Source organism: Sarcophilus harrisii, chromosome 3, assembly GCF_902635505.1.
Source record: "Sarcophilus harrisii chromosome 3, mSarHar1.11, whole genome shotgun sequence".
Classification (NCBI taxonomy): domain Eukaryota; kingdom Metazoa; phylum Chordata; class Mammalia; order Dasyuromorphia; family Dasyuridae; genus Sarcophilus; species Sarcophilus harrisii.
Genome location: NC_045428.1, coordinates 439,396,485 through 439,418,259, shown reverse-complemented (window position 1 = coordinate 439,418,259; position 21,775 = coordinate 439,396,485). Strand labels below are relative to the sequence as shown.

At 34.3% G+C, this 21,775-nt stretch overlaps 1 protein-coding gene across 5 annotated transcripts in view; it reads left to right on the top strand.

The window, feature by feature from the left end:
- The window catches only part of CDK8 (cyclin dependent kinase 8), a 128,096-nt gene that overhangs the window by 49,711 nt on the left and 56,610 nt on the right, over positions 1 to 21,775 (top strand). For 4 of the 5 annotated variants that reach the window (XM_031960764.1, XM_012545198.3, XM_023499585.2 and 1 more), the window contains exon 2: positions 11,836 to 11,911. In XM_031960764.1, the coding sequence (XP_031816624.1) occupies positions 11,836 to 11,911 (76 nt within the window). Of the gene's footprint in view, positions 1 to 4,073; positions 4,158 to 11,835; positions 11,912 to 21,775 lie in introns of all 5 variants that reach the window. The other variant, XM_031960765.1, reaches the window with a different exon arrangement.

Here is a 21,775-nt window from a genome sequence, read left to right as displayed (position 1 = left end):
TTTAGCTAAACTGTAATATTGTTAGGTTCAGCCTATTATCCTCCTATGAAAATCTAGTCGTTTTCCCCAAGTAATTTTTGTAATCTGCAAATTTGATAAAAACACAATGCTGTTTCTGCTTTGCAAATCTGTGCTGTGTAAACATTAGTATTATCACTGTTTTATCCAAACTCCCCTAGAAGACCTTTATTCATTTATCACTAATCTTTGGCTTTCTTCAGCTGTATTTAACTGTACTACCCACATGTCTCCATCTTTTCCATAAGAACATCTTAAGAGATTTTCTCAAGTGCTTTGCTAGAATCCAGGCATTCCCCAGATCTGCCCGTTTAGCAACCCTGCCAAAAAAGGAAAAGAACAAGAGCTATTTTCTGGCCTCCGAGGCTGATGGTCTTTTCAGCCTTGCAGCTCTCTGTATAGCAAGGTAAAAATGAATCAGAAATACAAAAGCTAACAGGCTCAGCCATAAAGCTGTCCATCTGGCAAAACCATTCATGAATTAGGTTTGAATTCCAAGTGAGATTTTTGATGAGGTCTTCATTCCTAGGACTGTATTGCATTGGAAAATTTTAGTTACAAAGAACCTCCCAAGATTTCTCATCCTTAGACCATTCACAACAGACTTTCTCTGTTTTGTCACATAAATTCCTTTAAAATATTTTCTGAGATTGCTTGTGGTTTTAAATCTTTCATACCTTTCAACAAGTAAGGAGAGAAATACTACTGATCATTGTACTCATATTGTCAAAGATGATATGGCCTAAAATTCCTTTGTAAGATTTTTTGCATACCTGTGATGAGAATCAAGGAATAATAGGAACCTGAAGGCATGCCTTAGTATTTTAACTACTAGAAAGAAAAATGTTAATTATATGCAACTTCATGGTTGCTTTTTAAAAAAAAACTATATTCCACATGATTTTAGAATTTGTATTTTATTTGATAGTTAGAAAAAGAAATCACTCAAAAACTAGAATTATAAACTTTTTAATTTTTCTAAGAAAACTTGCATAGAAATATATTTGCTAAGAATTGGCTTCTATCTTTTTTCAGGAATAGGCTTGAATATTTTAAACAATTTAAAGAGCTCTATGTCCATTATTATAGTTGTGAAGGTTGCCAGGGACACGTTAAATTTTAAGAAAAAGTACAATATAAACTAAAAATGAAAAAATTCATTAGGATTTATTCTAAGGGCTAGCCAGTTGGCACAGTGGATTGAGCACACGAGCCTTGGACTCAGGAGAACCTGGGTTCAAATGTGGCCTCAGACACTTAACATTTCCTAGCTATGTGACCCTGGACAGGTCACTTAACCCCAATTGCCTCTTGACCCCCGCCCAAAAAGGAGAAAAAAAGATTTATTTTTACTTAAATAGATCTCTGATTTCTTTAAAGCGGGTACTGTTTCTAGCACTACAAATCAAAGCCCATCCATGCCTTCTCATCCTTTGCAACTTTAGTTTTGTCTTCTCATATAGGCTCTGCCAGAGGTCTACCTAATGAGTACAGAGCAAGGGATTTCTTTTTTATTTTTACCCTTCCTTCCTCCCTCCCTTCCTCCCTTGCTGAGGCAATTGGGGTTAAGTGACTTACCCAGAGTCACACACTAGGTAGTGTTAAGTGTCTGTCAGATTTGAACTTGAGTCCTCCTGAATTTGGGGCTGGTACTCTATCCACTGTGTCACCTAGCTGCCCTTTTCTTTTTATTTCTTAACATTAAATATGTTCTTGTGAAGACAAGCTGTCCATCTTTCATCCCTTGCTTTTACTGTATAACTGGCCATCTCCTTTTCAAGTCACATATCTCCCTGATGATATCTTTCATGTTAGTTTTGCTACATATCTCTTAGTTGATAATCTCAATACCATTCATTTTTCCATTGCCCTTTGAATGGCTGACAACATTAATTCTTTTGAGATTGGTAATCTTTGTTTTGCAGCTGTTTGGAATTGCCAAGAGAATAATAGTGTTAAAAAGATGGGTTTTTGTATTTGGAAGTATTTGAATTATTATGAATATTAGTACTATTTCTACGTGTAATCCAGCTTGTTTCCCCTCCTCTATTCAATTCTAGGCTCAGTTCATTATTTGTCGTGTGTGTGTGTTATCAATTTTATATGTGGAATACACATACATATATGCATTTACATATACCACACACAGAAACAAATGGACAAGCTCTATGGGTTATAAATCCAACTGCCTATCACAAGAATTTATTAGGGAACTGTGTGCCAGGCACTATGCTAAGCACTTTACAATTATTATCTTATTTGAGCCTCACAATAATCTTTTGAGATAATACTGCTATTTTCCCATCTTACAGGGGAATTTGAGACAACTTGACAAGAAGCAACTTGCTTAGGGTCTCACAGAACTAGTATGTTGAGCTGAATTTGAACTCGTTTCTTAACTCAAGGCTCAATCATCTATCTACTGGGCCACCTAGTTGCATATCATAGTACAATAGGCAGTTTTCAAACTCCTGATTTTCATAGTGTAAGCTGTTTGAATTTTAACTTCTCATTTCTTCATACGTGCCTCTGGTTTTATTGCTGGAGGGAATTCTCATGAAGATATTCTAGTGAATTGTCATCACAAGAGTTAAAGTTGTCTAATGCCACTGAAAAGTTAAATGACTTGTTCAGGTTTATATAATAATGCATATTGCTGTACAATATGTATTATATAACAACATAATGCCTTTAATCCGAGTGAGTTTTTACTCACTAATTTTCCATTAAGTAACCCTATTGTTATATTTGGTGATCTCCTCTGCTTCCATGGATTTGATCTCCATGCAGATGACATGTTCAGCCCTAACCTTTTTCTTGACATCCAGTCTAACATCCTCTTGAATATCTTGCACTCAATGTCATATATATATATATAATTTCATCTTAAATTTGTTATACTTCAGACCAAACTCTTTATCTTTTTCCACTAATTTTCTGTCTCCTAATTTCCTATTACTTACTAGAGTATCACTATCATCCTCCCAGTCACTCATACTTGAAATCTGGGTGTTTTTCTTGACATCTCACCCAGTTAGCCTCCTCTATCCTCATATCCAATCAGTTCTTAAATCCTTCTCTTTCTACCTCTCAACAGCTTTCTCTGATGTCTGTCCTCTTTTTTCCTTTGATAGTTCCTCCACTCTGTTGCAAGTCATGCCCAAACTATTGCAATAACTTGTTGTTTGGTCTCCTTGGCTTTGTCACTTTTTCATCTGGTTCATATTCCACTTTTCAAAGTGATCTTTCTAAAGCATACATCATATCATGTCTACTCCCTGGTCCTATTCAGTAAACTCCACAGGTTCCATATTGGTTATCTCTAGGTTCAAATATGAACTCATTTTGTCTTTTAAAACCTTTCATAATTTAGCCACTTCTTCCTGCCTTTCCAGTGGTACAAATGATTTGTAATTCAGTGATATTGGCAGCCTTGCTATTTCTAGCATAAGACACTCTTATCTCCCTACTTTGCATTTTTACCAGCTGTCTCCCCTATGTTGGGATTTTCTCCCTCCTCATGTCTTCCTCCTGACTTACCTGTCTTCCTTCCAGATCTTGATTAAAGTTCTACCTTCTGCAACATTTTTACAGTCCTCCTTAATCTCAATGCTTTCTCTATGAGACTATTCCCATTTATCTTTTTTATTTTTTTTTTTTATTTGGTATGTAGTTGTTTGTATGTTGTCTTCCTTGTTGGACTGTGAGCTTAGTTTGTTTTGTTTTGTTTTTGCCTTACTTTATCCCCATTGCTTAAAAGGATGCCTGATACATAATAGATGTATTAACTAACTGAAATCAGTACATATCATGTGCAAACAGGAACATTTCAGTTTCTGGACTTCCATTTGGATTCTGTACTAATCATGTTCCAATATAGAGGATTATAGATGTAGTTAATAGATTATTGAGTGGCTGCTACAGAGCTGAAAGAGATTTAGGAGAGCTTTTAGTTCAGCTTCCTCCTTTAATGATAAGGAAACTGAAACAAAGGATATTAAGTGACAGGAAATGCCATGCTCTTTCCACTACAACATAATGCTTCTTTATCATAGGTACATTTACTGAATATAAGCCATCAGTACATCATGATAATAAAGTTTCCACAGGGACAAAGAGAAATGTCTACCATCTACAAGGTATGTACCAGACAAACCACTTCCAGTCCTGCTTCCAGTATAGCCCTGGGAGATATCTGGAGAAGGTCTAGTTATCCACATCAATACAAACAGGACAGGTAAGCCAACCTAGCTGAAGAAGCAAGGCATCCTGAGAGAGATGAGCAGCATGTGCCAGGCAAGTCAAATCAACAATATCCCTTGGCTACCATTTCCCCTCAGACCCTGATGGAGACAGCCCAGGACCCAGAACACAAGACAATTAGTAATAACATGTTTGAATCTAGTGTCTGTAGTCATCATCTTGGGAAGCAATCTCTGGAGATGCAGCCTGGCAACTGTTCCTGCAAGTTCCAGGAAAGTTCTTTTGTCATGAAAATCTTTGGAACTGTCAGACCAAACACCAACACCAAAAAACGGGTGTGTTTTTTTTTTTAGCAATGAAAATATAAAAAAGAGGCATTACCATTTGCTGTACCCTAAGGATCATGGGACTTTTCCATTTGACTTGCAGCTAAAGCCTGCTATATCTGCTTTTCCAATAGAATGTAAGCTCCTGGAGAGCAGGAGCTGTCTGACTTTTTTTTGCATACTCAGCATTTAGTACAATTAATTTCATACCTTGTGAATGGTAAGCTTAATAAATGCTTCATTCTTTGAACAAGGTTAATTGTGTTGCATCTTTCAGAGTATTAGTTTCTATGATTTAACATGCTTGAGAAATAGCTTGTTGGAAGAAAGCCTTTAAAAATGAATTTTATTCTACAGAATGAAGTGCTTTTTAAATTGTTAACAAATGGTAATCTGATTCTGTAAATGTCGGGCTCTGTGCTAGATGCTGAGGATAATATTACAAAAACTAATAAGGTTTCTATTCTCACAGAGCTTGCAATATTATCTTTTATTCTGGGTCCTTTTTAGTCAGTTATGTAGCTAGGAAGATATAGCGTGTTATAGAATGCTCTTTGTCTAGGTCCGCTTGCTCCCTTCTTGTCCTGTCTCCCTCCTCCATATATATTGAAGCTGCCTCATTACTTCTTCATTTGATGTTCCCTCCAATAGTCTAATCTGCTTTATGAATATGAAACCTTTATTGGGAAGTAGAATGTTTGCTTTGGCACAATTCAGATGAGATAACATACAATGGAATAAGTGTTTATAGAGCTCCTACTATGTGCCAGGCATTTAGTTCTCCCAACAGTCCTGGGAGTTGAAGAAACTGAGCATAGAGCTTCACCAAGCTAGGAAGGTCTGAGCTCAGGTCTTCTTGACTCAGGCCCAGGGCCACCAGCTGCTTCTGACTTGGTGGTAGGTGTTTTTAGCATTGTTTCATATTTAGCAGTAGTCAGTGAGAGTGAATGAGCTAGAAGGTGGAAATCGTTTCAAGTTGGCTGAATAGTGTGCTCTACAACAGTGCAAGGAGACAAGGAAACAAGATGATTATAGTGGGAGAGAGCTGAGAGTTCACTTAGGGAGGGGAACCTGGGTGAAGGTGATAGAGAATGGAATAGATGGAGGTCCCAATGAGGGAATTAGGAGTTGTAGGGGGGGACCAGGAAGGTGTAATGATAAAAAATTATGATCAGATAAAGAAATATAAGAACCTGTGAATGTAGAAGGTAGTGAAGGCAATATGGGGGATTTGATCATCTCTGAGTATAGCTAGGGTAGAATTGAAAAAAATAGATATTAGAATGTGAGTTTTGTGGGATTGGGGGATAGGATATTTTAGGTGATATCAATATTAGATCGAAATCCCTTACTATGAGTTTAAGATTTAGAAAATGAGAAAGACTGAGCCAGGCACTGAATCATTGTAGAATGAAGAAGAATGTCTCAGGGACCATTGTATAGTCAGCAGGAGCTGAATTGAATGATATGTTTAGATAACCTGGACATCAAATGGACCCTGCTTAGTAAAGAGGGTCTGGATATAAGAGGAGAGCATATTGGACTCTCCTTCTATGACCAGGGAATCATCTCTCTACTGACTCCATATATCTCTTCCCTCCCAATGTTGACCTCTATCTATGTAAAAGCCTCTTTTCCTGAAACCCTTGCTCAAATTTTTTTTTTTAAAGGCAAATTTTGCCAAATTCCAAACAGATAATTGGCTTCCTTTGTTCCTGCTCATTAAGGTGGAAGAAGTCAAGAAACCATTCTGACTAGCTCCATTTAAAATTTATTATCTTTTGTCAACTGTGTTATCACTCCAGAGAGGCAATACTTATGCGCTTTCCTGTTGGATTCTTTGTCATTTACCACAGCAACTTTTAAAAATATTCTTTTCTTTCCTCAAACCTTTCACAACAATCATCCTTCCACATTTAGCTATCTCATTCTTCAGTGAAAAAGTTTGAAGATATTCACTGTGATTTTTTTTTCCTCCTTTGATATTATCCTTCATTATTTTCTCCTTTACTCTAATCTCTGGTGAAGATGTGACTTTTTTGCCAAGGCTAATTTTTGATTCTACACCTTGCGATTTTCTGCAGCTTATTTCCTCCATCATTATTTCCCTTCTCTCTGATCTTAAGTCTCTTCTTTCCTGAAGTATATAAACATGCTAACTCTGCCCAGACTTTTAAAAATCCTCACTAGATCCTGTCATTCTATGACTCTCCCCTTCTCAGCTAAACTTTAAAAAAAAATTGTGGCTCCATTTAATTTTCTTTCACCCTGATAAATTCTTTGTAGTTTGCTTTGGCAACCTCATCCACTTAACTGAAACTGTTCCTTTCATAATCGATAATGATATCTTAATCACCAAATAATGACATTTTAACAATCTCCATCCTTCTTAATCTTTCTATTGTATTTGATATGTTTGATTATCCTGGATGCTCTTTCTTTAGGTTTTAGTGTTTTGTTTTGTTTTTTCTTAGAGTTCTTGTTTTATTTATTCATTCCTCAGTGTCTTTTCTAGATCTCTTTAAGCTCTCTAATTTTCTTATGATTTGACCTTTTTTACATGTATCTATTTGGAGCTTATTTGTTTAAACTTAATTTTTTCCAAACCACTTTCTAGTTTTTCAAACAGTTTGAGTAAAGTAGAAAGTTCTTCCTGTAGCTTAAATTTTTGAGATAATCAAACATTGAGCTATTCTTTATACTTGCTTCTGATTTGTGCTTACCAAGTCTTACCCACTAGTTTACCTTTCTGTTGTTTTAAAATTGATACCAAATAGTTTTGTTTATAACTTCTATATGGCTAGTTTGACTTCTGATTATGCTATATGACCCTTGCCTTTGGACTTTTCTTCCCCTATTATTTTCCCTGAGAACTTATACACTTTTATTTTCCTAAATATATTTTTTTTATTCTGGGTACTATAAAGTATCCAGATTTAATAGAGTATTAAATCTATACATAGTGCCCTGGTTTCTCTTCAGTCCCAACTATTAAAACTTTTTTTTGTTAAAAATGAAATTTCTCTTATTTCCATGTAGTTTTCAGTTAGCAGTGTACAGAATTACTATTTATTTTTGGAAATTAAAAAAAAATAACTTTGAGCAGGTCACTTCACATTTTGAGTTTCATTTTCTTCAGTTGTAAAACAAAGTTTTGATATGGGTCATCAGTGAGGGACCCATCCATCTCCACTAACCTATTGTTTCATTTAGTTTCTTCATCAGTCTTTGGGATTTTTCTAAGTAAATCATGTTTTCTGCAAGCCACTTGAAAAAGTGATAGTTTTGTTTCCTCTTTCCCTATGTTTATTCCTTTAATTTCATGCTTTTGGGTATAGCTAGTATTTTAAGAATTGTCAGATATTAATAGACAGATAGGTAGTTTAAAAACTACTTGTCCTGAGAAGCTTATCGTGTTATTCCATTGAAAATAAAGCTAGATCTTATTTTTAGATATTTGTTTTTTAACATGAGAATACTTCATTTTGTCTAAGACGGTTATACTTCCATTGATATAATATCCCTTTTGTTATTTTTATGCTCATAGATTTGAAGTAGGAAGGTCATTCAGGTTACATAGCCTGACTCCCCAATTTTGCAAATGAAGTTCTGAAAGATTAAGTGACTTGGAAGAGGTTATACAAGTAGTATGTTGCAGAAACAGGATTCATTTTCATATCCTGGAACTTTTTAAGTTCAGCCCACATTCCATTGTCTTTCATATTATATGTGCTAATTGTTTCTCCAATGTTGAATCATCTTAACATCTTTGGTATGAATCTATTTTTGTTATAGTTAATTAGTTTCTGATTTTATTGCTGTTCTTTCTTTGCTAGGTAGTTTTTGTTTTGTTTTGTTTTTTGGTAAGTTGGTCTCTTTATTTTTTGCACATCACTTTGAGCTTTATTTTTTCTTTTTAAAAAAAAAATTCAGTTTCAAATTTTCTCTCTCCCTTTACCTCCCACCCCACCCAATAGAGAAGGTGAGAAATGTGATACCAATTTTAGAAATAAAGTCATGCAAAACATATTTCAGCATTAGCTATATTCCAAGATGAAGGCAGGAAAAAAGCAAGGAAAATAAAGGGAAAAAATGTTTCATTCTATATTTTGAGTCCTTTAGTTCTCATCTAGATATCTTGAATCCCCTAGAATTGTTGCAGATCTTTTGGTTGATGAGATTAGCTGTCTTTCACAATTGATTATCTTCACAATATTAATATTACTGTATACATTGTTGTCCTGGTTCTACTCACTTTACTTGGCATCAGTTCATATAAAACTTTCCAGGTTTTCTGAAATCATTCCCATCATTTCTCATAGTGTAATGATAATCCATCATAATCATATACTAAAAGTTATTCAGCCATTCCCCAGTTGATGGACATCCCTTTAGTTTCTATACTACCAAAAAAAGAGCTGCCATAAATATTTTTGTGCAAATAGAGGAGAAAAAATCCTTTTCCTTTTTATTTAATCTCTTTTGGGGATAGACTTAAGTATCAGTGCTCCTGATTCAGAGGGTATGCACAGTTTTATTGCTCTTTGGATATAGTTCTTGTCTCCCAGAATGGTTGTACTAGTTCACATCTCCACCAGCAATATATTAGTGCACTTATTTTCCCACATTTTATTTAAAATTTTTCCTAATATTCATTAGGAATATCAGTCTATTATAGCTATCTTTTCTAACATTCTATTCATTTCTAATTTCCTTCTTATTTATTTTATAGTTAGATGTAGGTAGGTCTAAGAGAGAGATAAGTTGAAGATACTCTTACTAATTATAGTTTTATCCTGTAACTTGTTTAAATTTTCCTTCAAGAATTTGAATGCTATGCCATTTGGTGCATATATATCTGGTATTGATATCATTATTATATCTTGTAGCAAAATGTTGTTGTCCTGATTATCTCTTTTAATCAGGTCTAGTTATCTAAGTTTATGATTGCTATTCCTACTTTTTTTTTTTTAACTTCATATGAAGCATAATTATTTGTGCTCTAACCTCTATTTTGTTCTCTATATCTTTCTGTTTCAGATGTGAGTCTTGTAAACAACATGTTTCTTAGATTCTGGTTTCTAGGCCATTCTGTTACACTCTTCTGTTTTATGGATGAGTTCATTCACAATTGTAATTTCTAAGTGTGGATTTCTCCCCTCTATTCTCTTTTATTTATCTTTCTTGTTTTCTGTGTTCCCTCCTCAAGAGTTTGTTTTGCTTGTAACTTCTGCCTCTCTTAATTTACCCTTCTCCTAATCAACCTATCTCCATTTTCCCTTAGCCCTTTCTTCTATTTCCCTGTTGAGTAAGATGCATTTCTCTGCCCAATTGTGTGTTTGTATGCTTTTCTCCTTTACACATGTCAGGTGAGGGTGAGGTTCAGGTGTCACCTTCTTTCTTTCTCATTTCCTTCTCCATCATGGAAGCTCTCTTTGTACACAAATGTTTTGTGTAGGAGATATTTTCCCCCCTCTCTTCCTCTCCTTTCCTTTTTTCTTTGCATTTTTTTTACTCCCTTTTTCAAGCTTCTTTTGAGATCATTTCAACATTATAGATTTATACTTTCTAAGTAGATTTCCTTTTTAACTACTGATAATGATAATCTTGTTCTTAGGGGGTTACATATATAATTTTTGTATTTAGGAATGTAAACAGTTGAACCTTGTTTAATCCCTTATGATTTCACATTCATCTTTACTTTTTAGTACTCCTCAATTCTTTTGTTTGAATATCAAAATTTCCATTCAGCTCTGATCTTTTCATCAAGAGTGTTTGAAAATTCTGTTTAATTCAATGTCCATTTTTTCCCCCTTGGAAGATTATACTTAGGTTCTTGATTGTAATCCTAGCTCCTTTGCCTTCTGGAATATCACCAAACCTTCTACTCCTTTATAGTGGTAGCTGCTAAATTGCATGTGATGTGGCAGTATTTCTAGGATATTTGAATTATTTCTGGCTGCTTTTTGTAGTATATTTTTCCTTGACTTGGAGATCTGGAATTAGGCTAGGATATTCCTGGGAGTTTTCATTTTGGAATTTCTTTCAAGAGGTGAGTGATAAATTCTTTTTAAGTTTCTAGTTGGTCCTCTGGTTTTAAAATATCTGGGCAATTTTCCTTTGTAATTTCTTGAAATGTGATGTCTAGGTTCATTTTTTATTCATGGTTTTCAGGTAGACCAATAATTCTTAAATGATCTCTCATTCATCTATTTTTTAGGTCAGTTGTTTTTCCTATGAGATATTTCACATTTTTAAAATTTTTTCTTTCCAGTTTTTGGATTTTGTTTTATTGTCTCTTTATTGTCTCATGGAATTCATTAGCTTTCACTTGCTTAATTTTACTTTTTAAGGAATTTTTTTTCTTCAATATTTTGTGCCTCTTTAATAAAGCTGTTAAATCTGTTTTCATAATTTTTTTGCATTGTTCTCATGTCTTTCCCTCTATTGCTTTTATTTGATTCCATTTTTCTTGCTTTCTTTAAAAAAAAAAAAAAAAGAAAACAAACCTCTTTAGTTTTTCTAGGAATTCTTGTGCTTGGATCCAACATATTGTACCTGCATATTTTTCCTTGGAGATTTTGCTTGTGGATGTTTTTAAATTGTTTTCTTCTGGGTTTGTGTCTTGAACATCTCCACCAGGTTCTTTTTTGTTGTTGTTTGCTCATTTTTCCAGAATATTTCTTCTCTTTGGACTTTGTTAGGATTGAATCTGGAAGAAGTTGTCATACTAGTTTCAAGTGAGAGAGGTAGTGAAGATTTGGATTATGGGGGTGGTTGTGAGAAAGGAGAAAAAAAATATACAAAAGAGGTTGTGGAGATAGAAATAACTAAATTTGGCAATTGATTGGATAATGTGGCATGAGTGAGATTGAACAGTTGATTCCATCTGAGATGTGTACTTGGGTGCTTCAAAGGGGTAGTAATTGACAGTGATATGTAAGTTCAGAAGAGGAATGAGTTTTTGAGGAAAGGTAATGAATTTTGCTTTGCACTTGAGTTTGAGATGCTTAGAGGATAAGTATGAGATCTAATAAATAAGAATGTGTTCATTTGTGAATTTTTTCTGTTTAACTCAGTAAACATATAGTTTTCAGATGAATTGTTTTGCCAATCTGTACAAAAATCTGGAAGCTTCCAAAACCATCTAGTTTCATTTCTAATAGAATGTATTTGCCTAATGATTTTTATGATGTGGAGATACTATTTATTTATATATTTGTTTTCTGTATAGTGAATCTAATTCTGGATTCAATGTTCATTTAATTTTTTTTTTATGTTTTTGTAGGAAAGATGATAAAGATTATGCTTTAAAACAAATAGAAGGAACTGGGATTTCTATGTCAGCATGCAGAGAAATAGCAGTAAGTAAAGCTCTTTTCATTCTTGTTATTGTTCTTATTACTATTATCATCAATGACTTTGAATGACTATTATTTGCTGTCACTTGTATTGCAATTCAATTTTCTTGGCACTAAAATTTTTTGTAGCGAATATTGTAATTATTAAAACTAAAAATTGAACTTAAAGCATTTTTCACCACATATATAAATGTGGTTTTGACTTTTCATTTATTTAGGAACAGCATTTTCTTACATAAATACTTGTATTTTAATTAAACTATGTATTTAATTGCACAAGAAAATGAGATTGCTGAAGGTAGTGGAAAGAATATCAGACTTGATGTTAGGAGAAAAATAAGGGTTTCCTATCTTCTGTCCTGAATAGTTGTATGACTGTGGACCCACATTCACCAGACTTCTCTGAACTTCATTTTCCTAATATGTAAAATAGCATTAAAAGAATATTTGTAGTGTCTATCTCATAGTCATGTTGCAAAGATCAATAAATGTAATATATCTATAAATTGCCTTGAAAATATTAAAAGTGATGTCAAGTTAACAAGAATTTATTAAGCACTTTACTATGTACAAGATTGTATTAAGTGCTAGGGATACAAAACACTCCTTGCATTCCTGGAGCTTACTCTGTCAGCCATTTCTATTAGTAGCAGAATTAGTAGCAGAACTTGTTTATTTATTTTTTTTAATTTTAAATTTTAATTTATTTTTATTTTTTTTGCTGAGGGAATTAGGAATAAGTGACTTGCTCCAGAGTCACACAGCTAGGAAGTGTTAAGTGTCTGAGACCAGATTTGAACCCAGGTCCTCCTGAATTCAGGGGTGGTACTCTGTCCACTGCACCTCTTAGCTGCCCCCAGAATATTTATTTAAGTAATAGAAAAATCCTTTTGATGGTAGGATTCATGGATTATTAAAATTAGATGAGCTTAAAAATAAATATTTCAATAGCTGGTTTTCATAGCTGCTACTTATTTAATCATTTGTGCAAAGCAAAATACATATTTTTTGGATCACAGTTTTGAATGGCATTTTTGTTTGTAATGGAATATTTATAAATACTTTATATAGCAACTTGTTCATCCATTTATTGCCAGTTTTTATTTTTGTTCATATTTTAAAGATATTCTTCCAAATTTATTAATTTATATTATTGAAGGATTCAAGGATTTGAATTAGAATCTATACTGTTTTATCCTATCTACTGACATCTTTTTTAAAAAATTATGTTAAAAATAGCATGAGTTTTAGGAATTATATACTCTTCTTACAGACTTCTTAATAAACAATCTATGTCATTCAGTTGAAAAAAATCTCAGTTTAAAAAGGGACTTCAAATATTTTATAATTTGTGTTGCTGTACAAGGAACTTTTATACAGAAATCACCAACAAATGATGTCACTTGATATTATTTTGAGTTTGAAAATTTTTTATGTATTAAATTCAAAGAAGCCTGGAAAACTGTTCCTTCTCAGGTATATACCATAGTGTACTGTGTACATAACATTCATAATTTTAAGAACTAAATTTAAAGAGGTGGTATGAAATAATGAATAGGATATTGAGCTTAGTGTCAGGAAGACTTAGGTTTGATTCCTGCATAAACTATATACTAGCTGTGTGATATTGGACACGTTTTTTACCCTTTATGTGCCTTAGGCAACTCCTTAAAACTTACCTATTAAATCATAAGAGAGTACATTGATAAATTAAAGAAAGGAATTCCATATACTGAAGAACTCACAGATCCTTCTCATATTTATATAGTACTTATGATGTTGACAGCTTTAAATTTGTATTTGTTATAGGAATTATTAGACAACTTTTTTCATGTTCCTTAAGTTGAGATCTATTAGCAAATTACATCCTAATTTACTTTTTGCTTCTTGAATATTGTATTGAGAGATCCTTTAGTCAAATAGATGTGATTTTAAATGGAATAGTATGTAAACTCAATAAACTTAAATCAAAACTGATTGACCAAGCAATTTCTGACGCCAGTTTCTCATATTTTGTCTAATTGCAACTTGTTGTAAAATCCTTTATCACATTGTCAGCTTTTTTGTATGTCATCTTGGGTCTAGCACAGTGGCTATACATAGTTGATCCTCCTTTCCTGGCTATCATTCTGTATTTCTTCTGCTTTTTATAGATAAAATAGAAAAGACCATTTGCAATAGGTGCTTCTACTTCCTTTCCTCTCACTCTTTTCTAAACTTTACAATCTATCTCATTATTCACCCAAAACTCATCATTCAAATAAAACTTTTCTCTCCAAAGATAACAGTGATTTTTAACTGGCAAATCCAATGGTCTTTCTCACTTTTATTATACTTTTTCTTTTCTCATTCTCTTTTTAACACCGTATAATCTAGTTTCTGACCCATTCTACCGAAACTACTCTCTAAAGTTTCCCGTTTTGTACTTGCTAAACCAAATGCCTTTTCTCAATCCTGACTCTCCTTGACTTCTCTGTAGTTTTTGACACTGTTGATCACCCTCTTCTCCTTGATACATTCTTTTCTCCATGTTTTTCTAACTCTTCCCCTTGTTCTTTTCCTACTTATCTGACCACTCCTCTTTTGTCTCTTTTGCTGAATCAATCTGTTGCCAAAGTCTACTCATTTCATCTTTGCAATATCTCTTGAATATTCTTCCTTCTCTCTTCTGACACTGATACTACTCTGGTGTTAACTCATGCCAGTATTATTGCAATAGCCTTCTGGTGGGTCGATCTTTCATAAGTCTGTATCCATTGCAGTCCATCCTTCCTTAAACCACCAAAGTGATTTTCCTAAAGTCAGATCTAACAATGTTAGCCTTTGCTCTCTTCCCTGTTCCTCCCCCCATTTCTTAATTACTCCAGTGACTAAGTCATATTTGCTCCAGAGTCAAACACAAAATACTCTGGATTCAAAGCCCTCATAAACTAGCCCCTTCTACCTTTTCAGTCTTCTTACACTTTGCTATCTGGTATGTACTTTTGGTCGTCCAGTGTTCTATGAAAAAGACACCCCATTTCTTATATCTGATCATTTTCTTCTGCCTGTGCAGAGGGCTGGAACTCTGAAAATATGTGAATCTTAAGACAGCAGAGCACTTAAAGCTAATCACCTACTTAATGTAAGATAATGATTCTATAAATATATACTTAGATGATATAGTGATGTGATGACTCTCCTCACGATTGGAGCTTGCTGAATGTGTTGTGGTGAGGTAATCTTAGGCAAGGATTGGAGGGCTGAAGGAGAGGGTCAGAGTCTCTCTGCCACAGCATGCTCAGGAGAGGAGACTTTAGGCTCCAGACTCCAGAGCCCAGAGGCTTGCCTGCCTCCTTTGGTGCCCAAACCTGGATGTAAGGATTTATACTTAGCAGTCCAACTGACACGATCATGAGTTCAGTGGAGAGGTCCTTGTGACCTGGATAATAGGGTGAGTACAAAAATAGACAAACAGGAAACTTTGGTAAGGGCTAGTGTTTCAGCTGAACTGGGACAAATGCTTAGAAAAGAACCTTCCCCACCTCAAGGGAAGTGTTTAGAATGCATAGTTAAGCTAATAAAAAACCAAGGTTTGATTGTAACTTGGAAGCAGATCATTGAACTCTTCAAAACATTATAGTACATGTCTGCTTGGTTCTGTAAGAAAGAAATATTAGAGCAGATAAGTGGAAACTAGTGGGGAGAGTAACTAATTGAATATTACAATGATAATGGTCTTGACTAAATTCGTGAAGAAACATTCTGTACATACAACACAATACAATTAGCTTTAAGGGATTACATAAGTATTAGAATAAGGAAAAAGAAGAAATAGGAGGGAGGGGATGGTACTGACAAAATAGCTGAAAAGCATGAAGAATTAGACAAGAAATGAGTTAAGTATTAGTGTTGATGAAATTAAGGAGTGTAGTGCTTTACTATAGGAGCCATTAGGGCATTCCCCATCTCATCACCCTTTGTCCTCAACTTCCCCTTCTTGGATGGAGGGGGGGAGGGGAGGGAGAGGGGTAGTGACACAATCAGCACCACCCATGAAGCAGCTTTGTTCCACTCCTTATGATATGATTAGAAAAGGCACTATTTGAAGCTAAAAAAGGACAGGATATATTTGATTTAAAAATAAAAGCATACCGTGTAATTGAAGAATTTGATTCTTTAGGTAAAGCCAGGAGAAGATAACACTCCTTTTGATCTGGAAATTATCAAAGATCTGAAAAAGGATTGTACTATTTATGGGGCTACATTATCTTATGTTAAGATACTATTAGAGAATTTGGCTTTTGAAATTTTAACACCTAGTGATTGGAAATCTATAGCAAGGACATGTTTAGAACCTGGACAAAACTTGTGACTTTGAATATAGTTAGCTCTGTAGAATACAAGCCCAATGAAATAGGCAACCTAGAGTTAATATACTAGTCACCTTTGATCAACTAGCATGTATAGGTCATTATGCAGAGACTTTAGCTTAAATTAAAGCAGCATATGAGCAGATTGCTGCTGCTGCTGTTATCAAAGTGTGGGGCTCCCTCCCAGGAAAACAAGATAGAGGGGAAGTCTTCATGAAAATAGCACAAGGTCCAAATGAACCCTTTGCTGTTTCATGGAACGTTTTCAGACAGTTGTCATACAAACTAATGGTGAAAATGCAGCAACAGAAATTATGATAAAACGACTTTCTAGAGAAAATGCTAATGAAGTTTGTAGAAGAATTATACTAAGATTATACAAGGATGCTTCTCTATAGAAGATCATAAGATGCTGTGCCACAGTGGGCACAAATGCCTTTTATACCCAGGCTATGATGCAGAACATGGGAAGACTGGGTCCCTTTTGGCAAGGGACTAACAGAGAGACTCGTCAATGCTTTCAGTGTGGTAAAGTAGGGCATTTGAAAGCTCAATCTTGGCATAGGGGATAGAGTGAGAAGACAGGGTGAGAGAACAAGACCCAAAATCCTATGTCCAAAATGCAACAGAGGCTTCCACTGGGCATCAGAATGTACTGACTCAAGGAAACAAGAGATGGGGCCCAACTCCTGGACCCCAGGCAAAAAACACTTGGAGCATGATGACAGCCGAAGTAACACCCAGGGAGTCTTTAGAAGTTCAGTACTCTGATATGATCAATCAACTGAGTAGCAATCTGTTGGGAGAAAGGGATTACATGATCTATCAGCCAAGAAGCAGTCAGATGGGAAAAAAGGGATTATAATTGGGAGAATAAAGGTTTTATAATGGGACAGAAGGGCAGTGTCCAGTGTGAGCAGCTCCAATATAATTGCCAGGTGATGAGGAGAGATCCTGAAAGTGGTGAATGGAAGATATCAGATAGGTTAATTGCTTGTGGGACAGGGTTTGCTTGTATCTCTACAGATGGAGAAAGAATCAGATGGGTGCCAACGAGTACCTGGAGAGAGACAGAAAAAGAGAAATAACCTCGAAACAAAGGAGAAAACTCAAGAAACATCGGGTATTTCCATCTCTGACTACATGTGCCACTGAAAAAGCATGATTGTTAACAATGTGTATGGCAGTTGACTCGTGAACATCAAAAAATTGTTGATAAGATTGTTACAGAACTTCAAAACCCTCAGGAATCATTGGATTCCCTGACACATGAAGTAATGGACAACAGATTGGTTTTGGACTATCTTTTGGCTGCTGAAGGAGGCATATGTGTGATTGTTGTTTACATACCTTTCTTCTAGGATTTATGCAAATCTTTTACAATACCATGTTGATTCATATTGTTTTGTTATATCACTACTTGCATGTATAATTCATGTTTGTTATACCACATTGAGCCTGTGCCAGCTGTGGGGACAGCCATCACATCACCATATCATCTAAGTGTATGTATATAGAATCATTATCTCACATTGAGTAGGTACTTAGCCTTAAGCACTCTGCTCTCTTTAGATTCAAATATACCTTTTCAGAGTTCCAGCCCTCTGCATGCTTTGTAGAGAGAAGTAGAGTTGAAATACTCTACTTCCTCATATCTCCCTCCCAGTTTACCTGGCTTCCTTGTTGCCTTCTTACTGTTGATTATTTCCATTTATCTTGTCTATAGTTTATTTGTACATATTTGTTTGCTTATTTCTCCCTCATTAGATTGTGAGCCCCTTTAGGGCAGGAACGGTTTTTTGCCTCTTTTGATCTATCCAGCTCTTAGCACAGGGTCTGGCATAGAAGAGATGCTTACTATGTGACTAACAATAACTACTTATTGAATTGTATTAAATGATAGTGTCAAATAGCCAGACAAGTTCCTTCCACAAATAATGAATAAATTATCAGATCAGTATCAGATAAAGATTGTCTGAAAAGAGAATATTTTAATCTTCAAAACACAAAGGAAATACTATCAAATGATGCATCCCTAGAGGTTATTCATTATGTTGACAAATTAACTGAAACCCTAGATGTGGAGAAGTTTCTACAAAACAGTTTTATTTAATATCCAAAACAACACAAATAATTTATGACTATTTCATTGAAGATATATGTAATCTACTTTCAATTGATAACATTAACTAAAGGCAATATTTAAGAAAGTGACTATTTTGGAGTAATGTTGTTTAAGAACCATAATTTAATACTTCATTGTGGGATGGAGGCCATCCTGGGATTCTGAATCCTCTGTTTATTAGAGATTATTAGGTCCTTCCTAAATGCAAAGGCCAAAAAATTCCCAATGAAGGACATTTGTCTTTAGTTTAGTGTATGTGTGTGTGCATGCATGTGTGTTTGCTTTGTCTCTGTATGGATGATGGATTTGTTTGGCAGTCTATTGAAGCTTATAGATCCCTCAATTTTTTTTTTTTTTTTTTGCAATTCATAATTGAAGAAAATATTAAGTTTTTCAGTTATAAGTTAATGAAAATGAAGATGTAATTTTTTTTTTTATCCATGTTCATGGAATCCTAAAATCTTTACAAGGAGAGGACCATTGTAACCCAGTATGAAGAACCTTGATTTAAGTAGAAGCATCATCATAACACTGACAATTGTGGAAAGAAATCATTTGCCATCAGCCATGAAAGAGTTGCTGAAGGCAAGGAAAGAACAATCCCAAACCAGATTAAGATGCAATTTAGAAATATTTAATACAATGAATAAAAAATACAGTACAATGTAGATGAAATTCTTTTGCTGTTTTCTAAGTTGATAATGTGATTTCAGGTATTTGCTTATTTTTGACTTTGACACCATCGTTCTACATCAGTGGGGGGAGGATCCACAATCCCATATTCTTGTTTTGGAACAGTATTTAAAGACTTCACTGGGAGATGAGACAGTATGTTCTACTGATATAACTTTCAAACTCCAGGCTTATTACCATGCTATTATGAGATATTGAGTGGGACTCATTGAATAAATATCTAAAAATTATATTCAAGAAAAATGGTAAATATTTTGTGGTATATCCATACAGGAAATAAGGTCAGCAGAGATTTATAATTTCATTTTTACACTATAATATCAATTTTTCCTACTGTGAAAAATTTATGGAGGGATTGAGTTTTTTGAGTGAAGGAAGAGGATTACATGAGGTAGTGGAAGGAAAGTAGATTCTATTTTTATGAATTAAAATATGGAATCAAATTCTACAAAGCTGGTATTGATTAATTTTGCATATGAAGACTAAAGGAAATAGACTAGTGAGGAAGAAGGAAGAAAAAGAGAAGGGAGAAAAATACATGAAATTTAGTAGTTAAAGGGGCAGCTAGGTGGCACAGTGGATAGAGCATCAGCCCTAAAGTCAGGAGAACCTGAGTTCAAATCTGGTCTCAGACCAGATTTCCTAACTGTGTGACCCTGGTCAAATCACTTAGCCCTAATTGCCTCAACCAAAGAAAGAAAGAAAGAAATTTAGTAAAGAGATGGTAAAATTGAAGAAAAGTTTGTCATGTCAGGATCAGAAACAATTAGGCGTTTAGAAGTGAATCAGTGATGAGGAACTGGAGATAATAAATATGACTGACCAGGAATTTTTCAGTGAAAGGGAGGGATGAGAACTATAGGACAATAATTTAAAGAAATGTCAGGCTAATATCCAGACTTTTTGAAAATGAGAGAAATTAGGTATATTTATCAGTAACGGGAAGTTTCTAGTAAGTAGAGACAATTACTTCTAATAGTACAATTATTATTGCTACTACAACAATAACAAAAACTACTACTCCTATTATAAATCATAATCACACTCATAGTAAATCAAAGCATGATTCATCATCCATGCCATCAGGGAAGGGACAATGGCACAATAAAGAAATGGCAGCCAGTGATGTTCAGACTATGTGCCCTTAAATTGCTGTTGTAGCTGTGAAGGCCTGGAAGAAATCCTGCACTGATCATTTAGATTTTATGAAACACATGAGAAAAACTATACTGATGCCTGAAATTATTTTGAAAAAGAGACAATACTTAGACTGGAATTCTAAAAAGGTCTTTTTGAGTCTGAAATTGTGAACTTAACTAGGAGAAGAATTGTATCAAAACAAAGAAATTTAAAAAATAGACCCATTCCCCTGAATTTGACAGAAAGTCAAAAATATTTCAGAATCTGTACACAATACTATATGTTAGGTCTTGTCAAAAGTAAGAACTGTAAGAAGAGAGATGTAGCAATAAATACCCCCAAGGATTCAAATATCATTATAATTTGAGAGATGTAAGATTACATAAGTCTTTAGCTAGTATATGCAATAGAAAACTCGAATGCTATATTACCCATAATACCCACCACTACAACAACAAAATGAAAAGGAATCCAGAAACAGTGGCACATTAGAAATTCCATATTCTCTTAATCAGCAGCTGAAAGTTAGAATTTATACATGAGAAAGTCACTATCTTTTATGTACTTAGAATCAACAACTTTAAAATATTCTGGAGAATCTGTACAAGAAATTGTACTTTAACTGGACTATTATCATAATCTTGCAAGCACCTGGCATTATTACATTGATCCATAAAATTCTAAGAAGAATGACTTATTTTCCTTATTAGATGTTGTCTCCTCATACTGTCCAAGTTATGTGGAACAAAAAAAAAAAAAAATTAAAATATAATGCTGTAGTAGAAGAGGCCAAAATACTTTAGGAAAAGGATGAAGTGCAATATCATCCTTGGTAACCTCTATAACTATATAAATATATTAAGGATCCTTTCATTGAACTTAAACAGCATGATATTCTATCCTAATGATTTTATTCAACTATTAAAAAAATGCTCAGCTCTTTTATTTTTTTTGTACAATAGTCTGTAATCCCTAAAATATAGAATAGTAGCAAGATAGTAACTTTTCTTAGTACCATTTCTATCTTAATCTCTTTGTCAAAAATGAAAAGAGTGAAATATGGTGTAGGGGATGCTGATATTTGATCTCAAGAAGTCCAGCACAACAAAAACTTATGTGGGATGAAATAAGAAACAGAAAATTTGTATAACATTGATATAATAAACAATTAGCATAATTAAGTCAATAAAGGTAACTGACTGAAACTCAAATTTCTCTGAAAAACCAGAGGCAGCTAGGTGGCGTAGTGGATAGAACAACAACCCTGTAGTCAGAAGGGCTTGAGTTCAAATGTGGTCTCAGACACTTAACACTTCCTAGCTGTGTGACCCTGGGCTAGTCACTTGACCCCACCTACCTCAGCAAAAACAAAACAAAACTGGAATTCACTGGGGCCAGGTAAAATCCATAATTATTAGTTCAGATGTTTTATATTGCTATGTAAATTACTAAGATTTTTATTAGCTTTTTCTGAGTTTTAAAAACTCACCCTACCTTTCTTAGCAAATGTTATGGGTCAGAACTCTGTACTTGAAACAAGGATTCCTACAAGGTGCT